This window comes from Daphnia magna, linkage group LG2 (assembly GCF_020631705.1).
Source record: "Daphnia magna isolate NIES linkage group LG2, ASM2063170v1.1, whole genome shotgun sequence".
Lineage (NCBI taxonomy): Eukaryota > Metazoa > Arthropoda > Branchiopoda > Diplostraca > Daphniidae > Daphnia > Daphnia magna.
The window spans coordinates 7,409,928-7,423,620 of NC_059183.1; the positions used below are offsets into that span (position 1 = coordinate 7,409,928).

The 13,693-nt window shown below is 41.5% G+C and overlaps 3 protein-coding genes and 2 long non-coding RNA genes across 8 annotated transcripts; 3 read left to right on the forward strand and 2 right to left on the reverse strand.

Annotated features, from left to right (window-relative positions):
* Positions 1 to 72: 72 nt before the first annotated feature.
* LOC116916561 (mitochondrial potassium channel ATP-binding subunit) lies at positions 73 to 3,076 on the forward strand. Its single transcript, XM_045169591.1, has 10 exons — positions 73 to 246; positions 344 to 656; positions 714 to 1,027; positions 1,091 to 1,307; positions 1,378 to 1,536; positions 1,592 to 1,795; positions 1,861 to 1,980; positions 2,046 to 2,149; positions 2,208 to 2,709; positions 2,859 to 3,076. The coding sequence occupies exons 1-10, from the start codon at positions 185 to 187 to the stop codon at positions 2,955 to 2,957; spliced, it is 2,094 nt and encodes a 697-aa protein (XP_045025526.1). The 5' UTR covers positions 73 to 184; the 3' UTR covers positions 2,958 to 3,076.
* Positions 3,077 to 3,194: 118 nt separating this feature from the next.
* LOC116916563 (sialin) lies at positions 3,195 to 7,942 on the forward strand. 2 transcript variants are annotated; one of them, XM_045169592.1, is made up of 11 exons: positions 3,195 to 3,322; positions 5,342 to 5,412; positions 5,475 to 5,504; positions 5,582 to 5,728; positions 5,866 to 6,099; positions 6,165 to 6,252; positions 6,327 to 6,553; positions 6,614 to 6,763; positions 6,824 to 6,956; positions 7,018 to 7,259; positions 7,326 to 7,942. In XM_045169592.1, exons 1-11 carry the CDS (start codon positions 3,241 to 3,243, stop codon positions 7,518 to 7,520), a joined length of 1,599 nt encoding a protein of 532 aa, XP_045025527.1. In that variant the 5' UTR covers positions 3,195 to 3,240; the 3' UTR covers positions 7,521 to 7,942. The 2 variants fall into 2 exon arrangements, with proteins under 2 accessions (XP_045025527.1, XP_032777713.2); XM_032921822.2 differs by lacking the exon at positions 3,195 to 3,322 and adding an exon at positions 4,894 to 5,096.
* Positions 3,615 to 4,435, reverse strand: LOC123470056. The gene is made up of 2 exons (XR_006643471.1): positions 4,270 to 4,435; positions 3,615 to 4,198 (listed from the first exon to the last, which is right to left on the reverse strand). It is a non-coding gene; the product is annotated as an uncharacterized LOC123470056 (long non-coding RNA).
* A 697-nt stretch (positions 7,943 to 8,639) lies between the features above and the next one.
* LOC123470057 lies at positions 8,640 to 11,216 on the reverse strand. Its single transcript, XR_006643473.1, has 2 exons — positions 11,107 to 11,216; positions 8,640 to 11,044 (listed from the first exon to the last, which is right to left on the reverse strand). It is a non-coding gene; the product is annotated as an uncharacterized LOC123470057 (long non-coding RNA).
* Positions 11,139 to 13,693, forward strand: LOC116916567. Of its 3 annotated transcripts, none has more exons than XM_032921827.2 (5): positions 11,139 to 11,289; positions 12,165 to 12,985; positions 13,093 to 13,178; positions 13,263 to 13,436; positions 13,498 to 13,693. In XM_032921827.2, exons 2-4 carry the CDS (start codon positions 12,213 to 12,215, stop codon positions 13,397 to 13,399), a joined length of 996 nt encoding a protein of 331 aa, XP_032777718.2. In that variant the 5' UTR covers positions 11,139 to 11,289; positions 12,165 to 12,212; the 3' UTR covers positions 13,400 to 13,436; positions 13,498 to 13,693. The 3 variants fall into 3 exon arrangements, with proteins under 3 accessions (XP_032777718.2, XP_032777719.2, XP_045025534.1); XM_032921828.2 differs by having other exon boundaries at positions 11,161 to 11,289; positions 12,168 to 12,985; XM_045169599.1 differs by having other exon boundaries at positions 11,162 to 11,289; positions 12,156 to 12,985.

Below are 13,693 nucleotides of genomic sequence, written 5' to 3' on the forward strand. Positions count from 1 at the left end.
TCCTCGGAGTCAGAATGAAAACATTGCGCAACGACTGCAGCTAGCGGTATATTCAACAACTAATTTGCGTCGTCTACTTCTGGTAAGTTTACAAGTTTTGTGTAAATTTTATAGTTTTTAAACAGTGTTTCAGTTTCACACAACTACTTGCCCTGTTTAAAAACCTTTACATATTATTGGTACCATGCTAATTTGTAGAATCATAAATTTGCTTAATCAAAGTTCGCATATAAGTGCGCGTCTTGGGTAAGAAGGTTCTTTGTTTAATGCTGTTTTAAGTTGCTTGATTAGTAAATATTTTTGCAAGTGGTTCCTGTCAATCTTAAATCTATAAACTGTTAAGCTCCCAAAGGTACCTGATCGAGACTTTAAAATGCAAAGCAGTGCAGAGTGTCAAGCAGACTTTCAGAACACAATCGACCAAAACAGCTGCCAAGGAGACATCCACCATATCCCTAAGATTATTAGGACTCTCTTGTGGAGCAGGATTAATTGTAGGAAAACAGCTGTTCAACTCTGAAAGTCAGGTTTACTGTGAAGCAAAACTTACATCAAGAATTATTGAAGATGAACAAAGCAAACAACCCAAATTTGACTGGAACAGATTTTGGGAACTTTTAAGACCACACTGGTGGTATCTCATCATTGCTGTTTCAGTATACCATTTTAGAGCTTTCTAAAATAATTACATTAAACTATTGTTTTCTTGCTAGAGTGCTTTTGTCGTGGCAATTCTAAACATCGAAATCCCTCGTTTACTGGGGGATATGATCAATGTTGTCTCTAACCATCTGAATAACGACTCCGAAAGTGCCGCAGGGAACTACTGGCAAGAGCTAAAAGTACCGGCAATGAGGCTCGGCATTATGTATGTTGCCCAAGCGGCTTTTACATTCGTTTACATCCACACATTGTCATGTGTTGGTGAGCGTATGGCCTGCCAGCTCCGTCAAGATCTCTTTTCAGCCATAGTTCGTCAGGATATAGCGTTCTTTGACAGCCATAGGACGGGAGAACTTGTTAACAGGTTTTTTACGTCTTTTCCATTAATTAGTCCGCACATCATTAGTTGCTTCTTTTTCCACAACAGATTGACTACTGACGTACAAGATTTCAAGAGTTCTTTCAAGCTTTGTGTTTCACAAGGGCTTAGGAGTATCACCCAAACGATTGGTTGCATGGTGTCTATGTATCTTATTAGCCCTCCATTGACTCTTTATATGGCAACTATTGTTCCAGTGGTTATAGGAGTGGGAAGTTTGTTAGGTAAATTTTTAAGGAACCAATCCCGCGCCGCTCAAGCTCAGGTAGGATGTTTAACATGTGTTTATATGGCTTAACATGGGTTAACACATCATGATTGTAAACTGTTGAAAGGTGGCCAAATCGACAGCAGTTTGTGACGAAGCGTTAAGCAATATTCGAACTGTAAGGGCCTTCGCCATGGAAGAAAAAGAAATGGAACTGTATGCGCAAGAATTGGAAAAAGCAAGGATAATGCAAGAGAATCTTGGCATGGGCATTGGACTATTCCAGGTAAATAATTAAAAAAAATTGGGCTTGCAATTTCCTGACATTGGAATTTCCACAGTCAGGTGCAAATCTTTTTCTCAATGGCATCGTTCTTGGAACAGTAGGTATTGGTGGATCTTTACTGTCATCAGGTCAAATCAAACCGGGTGATCTCATGGCCTTCCTAGTAGCTACACAAACTATCCAGAGATCTTTAGCGCAGCTCTCTCTCCTCTTTGGTCATTACGTTCGTGGTACATCCGCTGGATCTCGAGTTTTTGAGGTGATTTTCATTTATACGCTTCTTAACTTTGATCGTTCTGTTACTAATTTAATTATATCTGACAGTACATCCACCTCGAGCCTAGCATTCCTCTCCAGGGAGGCAAAACTATTCCCTTCCACTCCCTTTTTGGCCAAGTGGAATTCAAAAATGTTTATTTTTCATACCCGACTCGCCAAGATCAAGTAATATACTAAACCAAATGTAAAGGTAAAATTTTATATTTAGCCGACTATGTCTTTTTTCATAGAAAGTGTTGAAGGATTTCACACTAACGCTACCAGCCGGCAAAGTCGTCGCTTTGGTTGGCAGCTCTGGTGGTGGTAAATCCACTGTTGCAGCGTTATTGGAAAGGTATTTTGAAAAATTTTAAAAATCTCTCTTGTCACTTGATTTGATAACTTTGCAATAGGTTCTACGATACAGATAGCGGAGAGATTACAATCGATGGTCATAACGTCAAGAATCTGGATCCAACATGGCTACGTGGACGAGCGATTGGCTTCATTAATCAGGAGCCGATTTTATTCGCGTCATCCATAATTGAGAATATCCGTTATGGCAAACCCTCGGCTTCGGACTTTGAAGTGATGGAAGCAGCCAAACTGGCTAACGCTGATGATTTCATCCGATCTTTCCCCAATGGTTATGCCACGCGAGTAGGAGAAAGAGGCGTGACCATTTCTGGTGGTCAAAAGCAACGCATCGCTATTGCCCGGGCACTACTGAAAAACCCGTCTATTCTCATTTTGGATGAAGCGACTTCCGCTTTAGATGCTGAATCAGAGAAGCTCGTTCAGGACGCATTGGATAAGGTTGCCGCCGGTAGAACTGTTCTAATTGTTGCACATCGCTTGAGTACCATCCAGAACGCGGACATTATTGCAGTTGTCTCCAAAGGAACTATTGCCGAGGTAAAGTTCATCCATCGTGAATCCCCATTTATCCAGTAGTAAAAAAAAAAATCTCTTGTCGCGTGGTGACACATCCCCTTCCCAATTGCCTTTTAATACCAGACTGAAAATTTAAAGACGTACAGTATACTGATTTGTTTGTTTTTAAGGTGGGCACTCACAAAAGCCTTGTGGACAAACGTGGACTCTACTGGAACTTGATCCGTCAGCAACAGCAGAATCATTCGAGTCCAAGTGCTGGAGCCTAGAAACGGAGTTTTTAAAATAGCCCAATGATACTAGCGTGGTTTTGTTAAAATAGGACCTTGTTATTGAAATTTTCTGTTGTTAATAGGTTTCAGCAATTAAAACTTTAAAAACCGGAAAACTGCAGTACTTTACTTTCCAACACTAGATGGCTCTATAATAATCGAGAGTGATAAATCGTTGCGTAGTCGTGAGCTGGCATAAAGGGGAAAAAAAGAAAACAATCAAGGATTTCAGGAAATCTGGTGTCCAATCTCGGCGTGAACTTGAAATTGCTTTCCGTGTATGGTATCTGTTTTTTTCCTGACGACCCTTTTATACGGTCAGAAGGGCATGGACACATCACATGTTGGCTCCGTTAAAAGAGGTTAATTATTCAACTTTGAGCTGGCTTTCTCTTTTTGTTTATTTTATTAAACTTCTGCTCTCGTTATATCCCATGAGCCTTATTGTAAACAGATCAGCATATTGGTTTTGTTATCTCTATAATATACCCAAAAGTCTTTGAACTGGGCAATATGTAACGTGCTAATAACCTTGTCGCTAGGTCTCTCGAGTTTTTGCACCCCACAAGACTTATGCCTTCAACATGTTTGTTGTCCAGAAAAAGTGCGCCTGACTTCCCAGTGTCGTGAGCTGAATAATAAGACTAAGAGAATCAGAGAAAAGGTTGGAAAATTTAGTGGGCAACGTGCCACTTGCGTGTCATACACTACACATACCCTTTAGGTCACGGCCCATTCACGTGAGCATAAGTTTTTGCAATTTTTATTTTTTTTTTTTTTCTAATTTTCTCATGAACATGAAAATTTGGCATTAATCGATGAACGAAACTAAAAATGAACAGGCTTCGTCGTCTGATATCAACCAATAACCGAATCCGTGAAGATTTTCGAGAGCAATGACCTCAAAACGGGATATCTATTATTATCCCTCGTTATTTTGTGTTGCCAAAACAGCACCACCAATATGTGGATGCTGAAAACAAAAAATTGTGTTACAATGTAGTACAGATTCTGTGAGGCCTACAACAATGGAGAGTGGAAACGGCAGCAGCCTTTGTCGTCAACGGCACTTTTTTCACGCTCCACCTAACGTCACTCCTCTCTCACAGTTTTGGTCAACAAAAAAAGGACAACTTGTAACAGTTGTAGCTCACGCCTTTCCCGTTTGGAGAGATGGTTAACCCAACCTGTCGAGCGTAGCAACTTGTTGTTCCACCTACTATTTTCTCTACAAACTGCTGTAAAGATAAAAGTCAATTATCATTCGATTAGCAGAATAAGACAAACATTCCTTTTTTTTCTAAACGACCTTGACGTAACCTGTAGTCTGTTGGCAATGACGCAACTGAAGGGTAAACGCACGTCGGCCTCTTTTGAGTCGCTTGCCTCAGTAAAGAAGACAGATACACGCATGCTCGATATCCAAGTATTACTATATGTACCCGTTGTCCCTACACACGCGCCTCCTCCCGTCTCTACTTCCTTTCCTTTTGGTTTTCTCTCCGCTTAGTCTAGCTTTTTCATTTTTTTTTTCTTCTTTCCCTCGCCGTCGCCGTGGCAACACCCCCGTGCGACCGCCCTTGTGACGCCCTTTTGGCGTCCTTGCACCGACAGTCGGCCACGATTTCTAGTTACGTGACTTTGTAGCCAGCCACCTCACAGAACAATTAAAAGCTTCCTTTTTAGGTTCAATATCGTATATTCTTTGTCAATTAAAAATGAAGCAATTTGCAGAAAATTGTTATGGGAAATGGAAGCTTCTTTGTCTTCAATAATGGTCTAGTCAGTGGCTAGTGAAGACATCTAGTCTAAACTGGTCTCCTTCTCTCAGCTCTAATTCAGATTGAGATTCAGTCGTTTGACACGTGAGACCAGTGCAGCAGCTAGGAGTCAAAAGCAGTAGCGCCAACCCAGACCAATCCATTCGAGTCCTTTCTCGCCGAAGCAGTAGGTCGACAGTGTCTGTCTCGAGCAGACGCTTTTCCTGGTTCGCTCTCTCTTTCTCGTCCTTTCCTGCACGCACACGCGGGATCCGGCAATCGATAAACAGTCTCAAAAGCTAACGGCTTTCTTGTTGTTCAGTGTACGTTCAGTGACTAACTGCAAAGCAGCGTGCCCCCATGGCTGAAGGCGGACGTGAGTATTTCCATTTCTTGATTGAAATTTGAACTACAATCTGATATGGAGCGCATATGGAGCCCCGGTGTCGGGTTGATATAGAACCATGTGAAGCCATTCAACATTTATTGATGACGATTTCATTTTGGGCACTGTGGTCTTAAGTTTCACGCGTGACGTTGTTTGTTTAATTACTAGACTATATCGTTTTGTCTTCGCAAAAGAATTACTAATTAATCACTTTTTTTTATTCCTTTTTGAAGCATGCATCCCGGCTCGCTACATTTTTACGGCTTTAGTCTCTATCGGTCTGGCCATCATTTACGGATTGAAAGTATAATCTTTATTTCCGATTTGTAATCGTTCTACTGAAAGAAATCTTTTTTACTATTCCAGGTGAACTTGAGTGTAGCCATCGTCGTCATGGTAAGTTATTGGACTATTCTGCCAAGTTGATTCAAATTGAACTAATTAATTTATTGGTTTATTTATTGTGTGGTTAGATCAACTCGACGGAATTGGCTTTGATGGCATTGGCTGCTGATGACCACCATAACAGTCATCACGGAACAAATGAATCAGCATCACTCAGTCCCGAATTCGCTTGCCCAGCTCCCGACACAGGATCGAACGTTACGGTAGCTGTACAGGTGAATAACAAACAACCCCTATTTGACTTATTGAAAATGCATTTCTTTTGAAATACGCGGAAGAAACCGTCTTTTTTGTCTCGATCCTCTTTTAATGTATAAGGTCATCCAAATATATATATGTATTGTTCATGCAGGACGGACCTTTCGCGTGGCCAGAGCCGACGCAGGGATTGGTATTAGGTGCCTATTTCTGGGGCTATATTCTGACTCAAATTCCTGGTGGACGAGTTGCAGAAATGTTCTCTGCCAAGTGGGTCATCTGGGGCTCTGTTCTCGTTAATGTAGTCTTCACGATCCTCACACCTCTGGCGGCTAATTTGAGTTACATAGCCGTTCTTGTTGTTCGCTTCATTGAAGGATTAGGCGCCGTAAGATCGTTTTTTTTTATGTTTCAATAACGTTGGACATCTAACATGAATAATTTTCAATGCAGGGCGTTTCTCTTCCGGCCATTCACGTCATGTTGACAAAATGGGCTCTTCCACAAGAGAGAAACATGATCTCTTCCTTGGCCTATGCAGGTAAGGTCTAATCTAAGTGACAAAATTAACCGAGTTCGTATTACGATTAATGAAGTTAAATTGACGACCGATAGGAATGGCGCTTGGTACCGTCATCTCTCTCCCATTTTCCGGAATTTTGGCGGCTGCGTTTGGTTGGGAAGCAGTCTTTTACGTTCAAGGAGGTCTGGCCATGGTCTGGTGTCTTCTATGGCTCATCTTTGTCTACGATTCCCCTCAAGATCATCCGCGCATTCATCCGGTTGAGTTGGAGCTTTTTGAATCTTCGATGCAAGGTGGTGGCGGCGGTCACGGACATTCGGTGAGTTGAAAATATGACTAAAAAAATCGACCAATTAATTAATCACGAAGGAATCTGTAGAACTTGCCTGTACCTTGGAAAGCCCTTCTGAAATCCGGACCTTTCTGGGCCATCCTGGTGGCGCATACCTGTAACAATTTCGGTTGGTACATGCTGCTCGTCGAATTGCCGACCTACATGAAGCACATTCTCCGATTCAATATTAGCGAGGTATGATTATTGAAGACAATACTGATTAGAATGTTGCATTAATGAAATTTTACATTTTAGAATGCTGGACTCTCTGCTGTCCCCTATCTCTCGCTTTGGCTCTTCAGTGTCGTCTGGAGTAACCGCTTGGATTGGGCGAAAAGCAAGGGATGGATCACGACCACCACCGTCCGCAAACTGTCAACCGCTGTCGGTAAGCAACTACGATGACGTCATTTTCATTCTTCTCGTTACACTACATTTCCATCAATTAGGCTCTCTCCTTCCGGCCTTGTGCTTCGTCGGTGTCAGTTTTGCTGGATGCGATCGTCAAGCAGCTGTAGCTCTCATGACCCTTGGTACCATGTTTATCGCCGGAATGTATTGCGGTTTCCTCTCCAATCATATTGACATCGCTTCCAACTATGCCGGTACTCTGATGGCCCTCACCAACACAGCGGCTACAATTCCAGGCTTCATCGTGCCTGTTTTTGTCGGCGAAATGACGCACGGAAACGTAATTTGCATAACATCTTTTTCGATATCCTTTCTGTGTTAATGATTGCTCACTATACATTTACAGCAAAGTCTCGGCCAGTGGCAGATCATCTTCTTCACGACGTCTGCAGTTTTGCTGGTAGAATTGATTGTATACACTTTACTGGCTTCGGGTGAAGAACAACCCTGGAACCGGGCATACACTGCTGCAGCTGAAGGAAAGAACGGCACCCACATGTCGCCCGAAGAAGAGAAATTGAACCAGACGAGTCGTGCTTAAAGAATTCAAACAAGTTTTGGTGCAATTCTAATTCTTGATGGCCGGCCTCGCTGAAAAACTGAACGCAATCTCGAGAAAGAATTTTGTCAATCGTGAAACGCCATGTTTTTTCTTCCCTGTGTTCTTCTCATTCAAATCCAGTAAATATGTGGTGACAATCTTCTAAAGTTTGAGTACAAACTCGTGATTGTCCCTCATCTGCGATTTGAATCCGTGCTCGGCTGTGTTACAATAGTAAAGGCTAATTGGATATTAGATATATATTTGTGTTCAGTTCGTTGTTTTACACCGCTATGTATCATATTTAAAATGACCTCGTGTTCCATATTTTCTAACGGCTTTAAATCCCATTTTTAAATCATTTATCATACAACCAAAAATGCAAAAAACCATTTTTGGCCAAATAAACGCACTGGATCGTGCCGATTGTTCTTTACTTTTATTTATGTCTGAAAAAGTCCGAGAAAATAATCAAACAATAGGCTATAAATTGATCTTTGATCTTCAATAGCATATCTTATCGCCCATAGTTTCTTTTTTCTCTCCCCCTCTAGATAAGATGAAAGCTTGTCGGTTTTTGTATTAGCATATCTGCTCGTATCTAAGGTAGCTCTCATTCAGTCACTTGCTGAGTTGTTGGCGCCGCGGAACTACGTTCCAAGTGTAGGATTGGTGTGGTTTCTGATTTCGGTTTCATCTTAAAATAACTGCCAAAAATGACTAGAGGAGGCCGTAAGTAGGTCTATTGGCATATATTCGTGAAATTATTGTGGATCTGTTTTTCTTGTGCGTTGATAGCAACAGCCGTCATGTTTATTCGTTTTCAGCACTTTGTCTTAATTTATTCCACAGCTTGCCTGCCGGCTAGGTACGTTTTCACATTCTTGGCATCAGCTAGTCTTGCAATCATCTACGGATTGAAAGTATTTGACGACTTAATATATTCTAAACAGACCAACTAGAAATAGTAATGATGGATTAGTTAATTTTTCTTTTCTCTTGTCTGATCTTGGGACGTGATCCCCATTCTTAGGTCAACTTGAGCGTGGCAATTGTCGTGATGGTGAGTGACATGTTGACGTGCAATCCTCTAATCAACTGTCTGTGTTAACTCATCATTTCGTCACTGATTGTGTATATAGGTCAACAGTACAGCTCTAAGCGAGATGGCATTAACATACGATAGCCATAACAATGATACCCATTTGAACGAGAGTAGCAATTCGGAATTCGCTTGCCCAGCAAATGCAAATACAAACCAGACAGATTCCTCTCAGGTGAGACAAACAATTGCTTCTATAACATAGTATGAACTGTTTTTTTCTAAACAGGAATGGTAAAGGAAGTATTTTATAAACGCAGGATGGCCCGTTCGCATGGCCGGAACCGATCCAAGGATTGATACTTGGCGCGTATTTTTGGGGCTACATTGTGACCCAAATTCCGGGCGGAAGAATGGCCGAAATGTTTTCAGCGAAATGGGTCGTCTGGGCTTCCGTCTTTGTCAATGTACTGTTTACTCTTTTGACGCCCGTGGCTGCCAATATCAGTTACATTGCCGTTTTGGTCGTCCGTTTCATCGAAGGATTGGGCGCCGTACGTTCACTCTTCCAGTTTGTTTTTCCCCGTGAAATTCGATGGTGAATTCATTATACTCAACGATCAGATATGTAAACATTGTTTAACAGGGAGTGTCTATGCCGGCCCTCCAAGTGTTGTTGTCTAAATGGGCACCGCCAAACGAGCGCAACAAAATATCTTCACTTGTCTACGCTGGTTAGTTTTCCGTACGATCCGCACTCGTTTCTCTGATTACATTTGGCTGTTTTTTTTTTTGTTTTTTTTCAGGAATGTCTTTGGGTACTGTCATTGCTCTGCCTTTCTCTGGAATTTTGGCTGAAAAAATCGGGTGGGAGTCAGTTTTTACGTTCAAGGAGGACTAGGATCCATTTGGTGTATCTTGTGGATCTTACTCGTCTTTGACTCGCCCAAGGATCATCCACGCATCCATCCAGCTGAGCGAGATCTCTTTGAGAAGTGCATGGAAAATGGTGGTGCTAAACGTCCGGTACGTTCTCTAAAATTCCGACCTCTTAATTACTTTCACATTACGAAAGATCTTCACAATTTATCGCTAATGTTTAACGCTAGAACTTACCCGTGCCGTGGAAGGCCATTGCGACTTCAGTTCCGTTCTGGGCCCTTCTAGTTGCGCACATGTGCAACAATTTCGGATGGTACATGCTACTCGTTGAATTGCCAACTTACATGAAACACATCCTTCGTTTCAACATTGGCAAAGTAATGCTAACCGATCAGAATCCACAACAGTCTTAATATTTGATTGCTGATGATCAACAGAACTCTCTGCTGTCCGCTGTGCCTTACCTTTGCCTGTGGGTGTTCAGTATCATTTGGAGTAACTTGATGGACTACAGCAAAAACAAGAAATGGATCAACACTACGACCGTCCGCAAATTGTCTACGGCTGTCGGTGAGTATAATAGAGCGTGGTTCTAAATAGAATTATTACTTTGGAATTTTACTGATCGATTGTGACTGGTATTTTTGCAAAGCTTCGCTACTGCCGGCATTATGTTTCATCGGTGTTAGTTTGGCCGGATGCGACCGAATTACCGCCATCGTTCTCATGTCTCTAGGCACCATGTTCATGGCTGCCATGTATTGTGGCATATTGGCTAATCCTACAGACTTGGCATCCAACTACGCCGGAACTTTGCTCGCTCTCACCAATACAGCCGCCACCATTCCAGGGTTCATAGTGCCCGTCTTTGTCGGTGCCCTGACTCACGGAAATGTAAGCGTGGAGCACAAAATTAATAGCATATCAACAATCAAGAAATGAATTAAATATCTCTTATTTCTCACGAACAGCAAACCGTCAATTCGTGGCAAATTGTCTTCTTTACGACGGCTGCTATTTTGTTGGTGGAGTTGATTGTCTTTACTTTATTCAGCTCTGCGGAAGAACAGCCGTGGAATCAAGCATACACCACCGGAGCAGGAGCTAAAGGACGGCCTCGCGCAGCCGAGACCAAACAACTGAACAAACGAACCAGTGTCTAGTTGGAAAACGATAAGAAATACAACATCCAATTTCTTTTCGTTTTGTCTTCTTCTATGTTTCAAATTAAAAATTCTGTTGTTTAGTGTCAGAACGTTGGGAATGGTAGAAGCTTTTTCAGTTTATCAGTAGTTAGCAACAACAACAACAACAAAAAATTGGATCGCAGATGTTAGTTTCTAAAAGTGACACTTGCGAATGATCGCATTGGTGCTGAGATATTGTCTTTTCAAACATTTGTCTTAACATTTGGGAATATACTATAACCTTGGCGGGCGTGTGAAAGAAGAGTCTAACGTTACGAAACCTTTTGCGGTAGACAGTCCACTACTCCCTCGATGATTCGAACTTGCGATAACAAAGATTTCCCTCTGGAGAGAACAAGTGAAGCCGATGAAAGAACATTTTCTCAGGCAATCCTTTTCTTGTAGATCTATTTCTGATAAGGAATTAATTTTATCTACTTCATTTTCAACCACTTTCTATTTAAACGGTCAGTACGAAGTCGGTTTTCAGTCCTCTTTTAGTGTTCCCAACAAGCCAACGAGTGACTCAGTCGAGTGGCTGCCACCAGTGAGTTGCAACGTGCATAAATCGACTTCCTCGCTCGCCTGCATTAAAGAAAGCATCAGCATAAAAGTGTCAGCTTACCATAGCAACCACGATCACATTGCAGCACTGCGGGTACGAACTATTGAGGCATTCTGGTTTGAAACGACTCATTTTTTGTTTGTTTGTATTCTTTTTATTGGAAGATCGTGTGGGTTAGACAGGTTGATATCATAAATCTGTAACAATGAAATGGATTTCAGACATTTCGTTTACCACTTTCACTTTTTGTAGGAGAGGACTTTGTAAACACTTGCTAACCATTTGAGTACGCTGTCTGCTATCCTCGCTGCGGGCATTTTACGGCTGCTTCAGCTCCCACTTTTTCAAAGAAACGCATAACGATGCTTCGATATAATATATAACAGTAGTCACCGTACTCAATAAAACGAATCGTATCAGGTTGTTGATCATTCCGGAAATAACAAATTTAAAGGAAAAAACTACATACAAGCTCGACGTAAAATTGCTTATTCATATAAACACGTGAAAGTATAATTTGCTTAAGTACGTTAAACTATTCGTCATCGTATTGAGCAAAACCCTATATTTTGCTGTGAGAACAAGCAGGCTTTGGTTAGTGTTATAGGAGCTCCGCGACTAGACGTGTGCGTCTTCCGTGGTTGCTCTTTTGGCCTTTTGTTTATCCAATTAATCTAGGGTGAATGAGCCTTTGCATCTCAATGGTATATGTCCAACTTAATTTATTGGGCAGTTAAAATATTTCTAGGTAGACTTCTCCTATACTCGCCCTTGTTTTGTGGGGAAATGTATAACCATAAACAGCTGCTGAGAAAAAGAGAGCCATAAAAACCCAAACTAGAAATCTGACCGAAATCGCAGTTTGACCTGATTAAAAGCCAGTTCTCGCCAAAACTTTGACCGCTTTATTTCGCTACTTTTTTACTTCATGTATACGTTTTGCTTGATTTTATTTTTGGTCTTTACAGCAGCAATCAAGAAGACCAGCTGTACAAGCTTTATAGTATCAATTCGGAATGGGTAGCATGAGAAATGCTTACCAATCTGTACAGTTACCGACCGTGCTGGCAGCAACCATCAGCGGAATGAATACGATCGTCCTACCGACAAATTTGAAGTATCTATACAAGCCGAGGAAGACGCTTCCGAGCTTCTCTGGTTCCGAAAATGGCGCTCTGGTTCAAGATTGGTTTCAAGAATGCGAAAATGTGGCAGCACTACTTGGATGGCATGATGCTAATATGTTGCAAAAATTCCTGACAAGGCTTAGAGGCGATGCCTTGATGTATCACCGAAAGAACTTGACTTATGTCGAAGATTACTGTACCTGGCGCAGTTTAATGATTGAGGAATTCATTCAGAACGACAGGAACTATTTTCTGGGACAACTCGAACAACTCACACAAAAACCCAATCAGTCAGTTATGACGTTCGCTGCAGAAATCGATTCGCTTTTGGTCAAAGCTCTGGGTTTGGCTGTGATCACAGATAAATCGCTGAAAATGTTTTGCTTCCGTGTCAAGTTGGCCTACTTGATCGACGGTTTACGCGAAGATGTTCGAAAAGGAATTGATTCCTTTTTATTCGAGTATATGGTCGGGTTTCCGTCTTGGTCACGTGTAATCGAACATGTCCAAGACGTTGAATGGCTGACTGACCTTAGGAAGAAACAATCTATACGCAACAGTTCGCGATCATGTGATTACGTCAAAGTTTACTTGGCAATCTCGGGGTATCGCGGATTCAACGAAACAGGATACGGTGTCTTCTTCGGTGAAAACGATTGCAAGTAAAACAAACTTTTCATCGCAACATCTTTGTTATCAATCATTCTTGATCTCTACAAAACATATCCGTCTCCAATTGAAGGCCATAAAATAAAGTTTTTACTTCCAGGAACGTCAGCCAATTTGAGTATCACACAGGCAATGTATCCTCCATTAAGGCGGCAATCACTGCAATCAAGCAAGCGAAAAAACATGGTCAGTACACTAGGATACAATCACAAGGAACTTAAGAGACCCAAAAGTTTTCTATTCGGAATATGATGTACTAAATTTGAACAGGCATAGAGCGGTTGATGATATACACCAATTTGGAGTATCTTTTAAAGTTTATTGGTGAGTGGGCCATTCCATGGTTAGAGAATGCGTGGAGAAAACCAAGCGGAAAACCAGTAAAAAACGTGAATCATTGGCGGTGAACTCCTCGCCGCCCTCGAAGGCATCGACGTTAAATGGGTAATTTATTTCAAACAGTGGATTTGCGTCTAACTGAAATTTTTATTTCTGTGTTCTTTAGGCTGATTTAGCTAATAATGAAAATGGGTATCATGAGGCACATGCTCTCGCTATAAACGGGTCAAGGAAATACGTTCCCAGAGCCACTTATTACGCCGATTAAAACTTAAAAGACTTTTCTTTTCCTTTTTTTAAATTGCATTGTATACCAGTTTTCCATTTTATGTGTTCCAAGTAAACTTACAAAGATATTCCAA

Coding starts and splice junctions, on each gene's coding strand:
- LOC116916561 (XM_045169591.1), top strand. CDS start 185: ATGCTAATTTGTAGAATCATAAATTTGCTTAATCAAAGTTCGCATATA. Junction 247..343: donor CATATAAGTGCGCGTCTTGG/GTAAGAAGGTTC, acceptor TAAACTGTTAAG/CTCCCAAAGGTACCTGATCG. Junction 2,150..2,207: donor GTTGCAGCGTTATTGGAAAG/GTATTTTGAAAA, acceptor ACTTTGCAATAG/GTTCTACGATACAGATAGCG.
- LOC116916563 (XM_045169592.1), top strand. CDS start 3,241: ATGGTATCTGTTTTTTTCCTGACGACCCTTTTATACGGTCAGAAGGGC. Junction 5,729..5,865: donor ACGTTACGGTAGCTGTACAG/GTGAATAACAAA, acceptor TTGTTCATGCAG/GACGGACCTTTCGCGTGGCC. Junction 6,253..6,326: donor CTCTTCCTTGGCCTATGCAG/GTAAGGTCTAAT, acceptor GACGACCGATAG/GAATGGCGCTTGGTACCGTC.
- LOC116916567 (XM_032921827.2), top strand. CDS start 12,213: ATGGGTAGCATGAGAAATGCTTACCAATCTGTACAGTTACCGACCGTG. Junction 12,986..13,092: donor TTCGGTGAAAACGATTGCAA/GTAAAACAAACT, acceptor TTTTACTTCCAG/GAACGTCAGCCAATTTGAGT. Junction 13,179..13,262: donor CAAGCAAGCGAAAAAACATG/GTCAGTACACTA, acceptor AAATTTGAACAG/GCATAGAGCGGTTGATGATA.